The 5,785-nt window shown below is 35.4% G+C and overlaps 1 protein-coding gene across 5 annotated transcripts in view; it reads left to right on the top strand.

The window, feature by feature from the left end:
* The window catches only part of LOC117180926 (acetylcholine receptor subunit beta-like 2), a 562,005-nt gene that overhangs the window by 526,888 nt on the left and 29,332 nt on the right, over positions 1 to 5,785 (top strand). For 4 of the 5 annotated variants that reach the window (XM_033373559.1, XM_033373558.1, XM_033373561.1 and 1 more), the window contains one exon: positions 5,273 to 5,385. The exons of the other annotated variant lie outside the window; for it this stretch is intronic. In XM_033373559.1, the coding sequence (XP_033229450.1) occupies positions 5,273 to 5,385 (113 nt within the window). The remainder of the gene's footprint in view (positions 1 to 5,272; positions 5,386 to 5,785) is intronic. 5 annotated transcript variants of the gene reach the window in all.

Genomic DNA, 5,785 nt, shown 5'->3' with positions numbered 1-5,785 from the left:
CGGAAGAACATTACTGGGAACATTTGGGACATGTATGCAAAATACTTCAACATTAAGTTTCCAGAACGAGATGAAAGCTCGGCTCCATCTATAATATTCTCTGCTTCCAATTTAATGTTGTACAAATGCGTGAAAAGTAAAAGCAACGCAAGTTTGAAGTTTATTGTACCAGCAATTTCGGAAAAACCGCAAAATAAAATGGATTGTTACTTCTGTATGAACGATGCAAAAATAGGGGTTTTTAACAAACAATCAATAACTTACAACACATTCTCTTCGGTGATAGGACCACAAATGAGAAAACCTGCAGACATTTTAGTAGACGCTGGCACTTCTAATTCAAACACTAGTAAAAAGAAGGCAGTTCCGGAACATGAAACAAACTATTTTTCATGCAGCAGTGCAGATTCCAACATTGAATGTGAAACATCTGATGAGTACACTACATATGAGACAAAAACGAGACATTCAGAGAGTTGGTCCCAATAGGAATTGAGTGACTTAATTCGCAATATGGGATAACCTAAAGATGGCGCTGAACACCATGCTTCAGCTTTGAAAAAAAGGAAATTTATAAAAAGGGAGAAAGTCAAGTGTTTTTCGAAACAGAGAACAGAATTTTCGGAAGTACTTTTATTTTGATCAAGAACTGTCTTTAGTCTATTGCACAAATGTTAATGGACTTATAAACAAATTAAACCAGGTGTTTACAAAGATGGAGAATGGAAATTATTCAGACTCCTCCAAACGAAGCCTAAAGGCTGTCTTATTGCGCAACAGAAACTTGTATGAATCGATACCAATAGCTCATTCAATAAAACGCATTGAAAATTACAGTAATATGAAAATCGCCTTGGAAAAAATCATGTAAGAACAACATAAATGGTAGATTTGTGAAGATTTAAAAGTTTTTACCATGCTTCTGGGTCAACAGTCAGGAAATACGAAGTAACCTTGTTTCTTGTGCCTATGAGATAGCTGAGATCGTGGTAATAATTATGAGAAGGAAATTTGGCTGACAAGAATGTCACTGGAACGAGGATGCAGAAGCGTCATTAATGAGGCATTACTAGAGCCACCAAAAGTCCTTCTTCCACCACTTCGCATCAAGTTGGGTCTAATGAAACAATTTGTAAAAGCACTAAATAAAGAAGGACAATGTTTTAAGTATATAGTGTCTTAGTTTTCCCAATTGTCCGGTGCTAATTTAAAAGAAGGAATATTTGATGGACCTCAAATATTAAACCCCTTTAAAGACGATGTTTTCGTTACTAAAATAACTTTCACTGAGAAACACTATGGCTTAACTACAAAAACGTCGTTAAACAATTTATCGGAAATGTTCAAAGCCTAGAATTGAAAAAACAGGTCTCGATAATGGTCGATTGTTTTAAAAAATTGAAATGTTTAATGAGTTTAAAGTTGCATTAAATGGATTCTCATGTGAAGTACTTCCTTGAAAACCTTGGGGGCTACACTGAAGAACAGTGCGAAAGGTTCCACCAAAATATCAAAGTGATGAAACCAAGATATCAAGGCAGATGGAATGAAGATATGATGGCGGACTATTGTTGGATGTTAAAAAGAGATTTGCCTCCGAAAAAAGAAGAATGCTTCTACGAAGATCTTGTAGATCTAAAATAGTGTGTTATAATAAGAGCAATATTTGTTCTTTCATCGAAAGTCAGTGGTAAGCAGAAATATATATAAAAGCCACTTCATCTAGGAAATATCTAGTCAACGGCTAGAAATTCCACTTATTTATTATTGAAAAGTATGCTACTGAGGAATAAGTGAGAATTCGCCTAGAAGTAGACAAATCTGATTTTATCCTAAAAAGCACCGCTCAGACAATTTCGTTTTAAGGTCATGTTCCAGATTTTCTAGTTATATCACTGAACTGATACTATATATGAATTCAGCAGCTTAAAATCTATAATAAAACTCTATTTCACCATCACATACTAAAAAACACATTTTTTGAGATTATGTCGAAAACCAATCATGCAAGGTGCTATTTTGACCTCAGATTCGGAATCAGCAAATTAAAATACATAGGAATACATGTATCTCGTCAAAACTACCAGACATTTTTTTGTGTGGCTGTGTAATTATTATTTAGAATTGTTTGACTGTGTGTATAAAATTACCAATTATGAATAAAATAAAATTGTATAGAGCTAAAGTTATGAACATTTTGAAATGAAGTTTGAGGATTTGAAGAGATTTCGAGAGGTTTCAAGATAATACAAAAATATTTTGAAGATTCCTCGAAAAATTTTTTTATATTTTTTATTCAGGAAAATAATAATTGTAATCTTATATATGAATAACAATTGAACAATTTTTTATTTGTGAGAAGCTAAAATTAAAATAATTCAACTTCTAATTCAAAAAGTTTTCAGTTTAATCACAAAATTTAATCTTTTAATTTTTAATGTTTCCAACTTAAAATTGCTTGAAATGATATAATTTTTAACATATCTAAATTCATTTATTCTGTCTGTAATTTACAGAATTGAAAATGTTAGCATGGGTTTACAATTCTCGTTCTCTATAATGGCGCTTCCCCTGAGCCGTATTTATTGCTATCCCTACTCTTAGTACGGCCGAGATTTAATGGTAACATTTTCAATAGGGCTGAGCAATAAACATACTTTGTCCATGTCACGGAACATTGATATGCTTAAAAGTATGTCATAAGAACAAGCGCGGGATTTCGCCGGGAGCGGGTGCTAATCTGAAAAACTGCACCCGCTCCCAGTGAAATCACGGTAAATGCCAGCCGTAAACACATCTCAAGACCATGAGACAGGTGGTTACAGTATGTGACGGACTAAATAAGAAGATCTAGAAAAATTCTAATGCACCCTAGGGACACGGAGCGACCCAATGACAACCTTCTTCTGCATTTTGCCCGCAAGTGTCTTAGCATCTCCTTGACACGAAGGAATAACCGTCGCCACTCTCTTTCCTTTCATTCTCTTTGGCTATGATGTTTTTGTCAGCTTGTGCCGAAAATTTGATAACAAACATGGTTTGTTTCTCGAAGTTAACGAGAACTATGTCAGGCCTTAAGTGCGCAACAAAAATAATGGTAGAGAACATGAAGTTCCGGCATATGCGGCACATCTTTTATTCTGGACAATTGATTCGATTTCGTTGGGAGCTTCTAGCGAAGCGGTATTCAGGTTAATGTCTTAAGAGTGGCAGAGATGGTAATAAAGCACTCTTAGTGCCGCATTGTGCTATTGGATATAGGTCATTCCCGCATGAGTTCGAAAACTGAATAGTTTTAAATAGATATGCTCAATAGAAATGACACCGTCTTAAAATGACAAAATGAAACCCTCCGTGCCCAATTTCAATCCGGGTGATTTAAGGAAAGCAAACCTTAGCGCACACGACATCGATTGATCCTTCACATTTCTGTGAAACATACGGTGCATCCTCATGTCGGATGTTTTTCGCCGGTTCTTTCAAAATCCGGACTTTCGGGAGTGACGACTTGGGATAGATAGGATTTGATGCATTTTGATCACCTCTGATATTGAAGTCCAAGCCAAGTGTTTCAGCAGCTTCCTCCGTCGCTTTATACAGAAACGCTCCTTTCCCGACCTTTTTGTGATTCTTGGGCATTTTAAGACAAGGGTCCCGTTTGTTTGCGACTATATATGCTGCACCAGAATAAACCTGTTGTGAAGACATTCAAGATTCAGTATTCCCTAGAGTATTCCTTGATAATCTCTAGAGATAGGTATATTCGCGCTTTATTTTTAGCTTAGATCTTAAAGTTATCTATGTAAAATACATGTGTGCCCTTGTCCTTTTGATCCGCTGATTTGCCGCAAAAGTACACATCGGAATAGCGAAATGCTAGAAATAGTGGCAATAATGTGAGGCTAAAGAGAAGTGTACTCATGGTGTCGCCCTGAAATACACCTGTGTAAAAGGTGACGCTGTTAATTTTTCACACGATGTTTTCTAGATGAAATAGTAAATCCGGTTTTCCAAAGCGGTATCAATTTCCCCATGCACCTCACGATGTGCGGATAAACCTTTAAGCTTGCGGAAAGACAGATGATAAGTCTATGGAGGGTCTAATCGAAAGCTTTACGGTAATAAATCCAGGTCATGGATAGGCCGCACCGGCAGAATGCTGCGTCTTTGCAGACACATCTATCGATGAGCAGGTTCTCTCGAAAGCCTTCTATGTCTTTCTTTCAGATTTTCCGAATAATTCTATCATTTAGGATAGCTATGAAGATCTTTTGTAGTGTGTTTAGACAACTGATTGGCCTGTCATTTTTCGTGCCAAGTAATTTGCCTATCTTTAGCATGATTTCTCTGCGCACTTCCAGTAACCACTCCAGAATAGCGGTTCTATTGAGAATGATTGAAATTAATTTCAACTGTGCTAACTGTAGTGAGTGAAGGGGGAAGGGGTTTTCCTCAACAAAACTTCCCCTGACCGTCAGGATATTAATAAAATCGTCAGAACTTCAGACAATTTGTGACAATTCCTGGCTTTTTTTAGTTGGGAACAAGGGGGCCTGTAGTAAATACATAATCATTACTTTTATCATCTAGGGTCAACTCTAATTTCCCAACAATCTCCACATAGGAAGTATCTACTTTGACAAAGGAAAATTATGTCGAAATATGGCTGCTGGAGCTCCCCCCATCAATTTACTACCATACATTTTATTCAATGTTCCAACACCTCCTATGCATGGGTTTTAACACCTATATAGCTTGGTATAATTTCTTTTTATTAGAGCACCATCTTTCAGCTTTGTTGAGTCGTACGACATAGCGCAGCTCCGTGAATTGAACATGCACATCCTGCCCGATTTTAAATGACCTCACTTTGACGAAGAAAGATTCTTTTCGCCAAAATGAATCAAATATATTAGAATGCGCTGTCGGATCCGCTTGACAAAATTATATTCGCTTCATATATATGTTGTGATGTAACAACACAGAAGAATAATGATAAATTAGATTTCTTTAGACTGATTAAATAGTTATAAATCATTTGGGAATTTGAGACCTCAAGAGACTTCTAAGTAACAAAGGTAACAATTTTTATTGATGGTAACAATGTTTATTTTTACGTTGTGATAACTGAAATATTTTATTCTTTTCAATCATCCCTGTAAAAATAAAACTGTGACATCCTTTATGAAACCTCCATTTTCGGATTTGAAAATTTACATTTCAATTCTATTTCGACTAGCACACTAAAATAAGACATATTTTTTGATTGCAGTTACTGACAGTGAGAATACAATGCCGAGACATTTATCACCGGATGTAATAGCAGCCCTTAAGGGGGTACGCTTTATCGCCCAACATATCAAAGATGCGGATAAAGATAATGAGGTTAAGAACTTTTATATGTTTATTACATATGAAATAATTATCCCTGACCAAAGTAACCTAAATTCATCCAAATTTAATTCGATTTAAAATTTTTGACTAAAATGTATACGGTTTGCATATAGTAGGTTAAAAATTTACTAATAAAGAAAGGCAGAAAAAATTTCCGCCAAAGTGTGAACGGAAAATCGTGTGGGTAATTCCGATATCTATCCGGACAAAAACTGAAACTATTTGGTAAAAAGTCTTGCATTTAAATTTACAGAGAATTTTCGATCCCTAATCCTCAATCGTGAAATAATAAAATTACTAACATTTTCTTTTTAAAAGCTTTTTACGTCATTATTGTATGTATGTATATATGTGTATGTGTAGGTATGTATGTCTGCATGTTTGAATATAT

This window comes from Belonocnema kinseyi, chromosome 9, assembly GCF_010883055.1.
Source record: "Belonocnema kinseyi isolate 2016_QV_RU_SX_M_011 chromosome 9, B_treatae_v1, whole genome shotgun sequence".
NCBI classification, from domain to species: Eukaryota; Metazoa; Arthropoda; class Insecta; order Hymenoptera; family Cynipidae; genus Belonocnema; species Belonocnema kinseyi.
The sequence above is the reverse complement of the archived record's forward strand: the minus strand, read 5'-3'. Positions and strand labels throughout refer to the sequence as shown.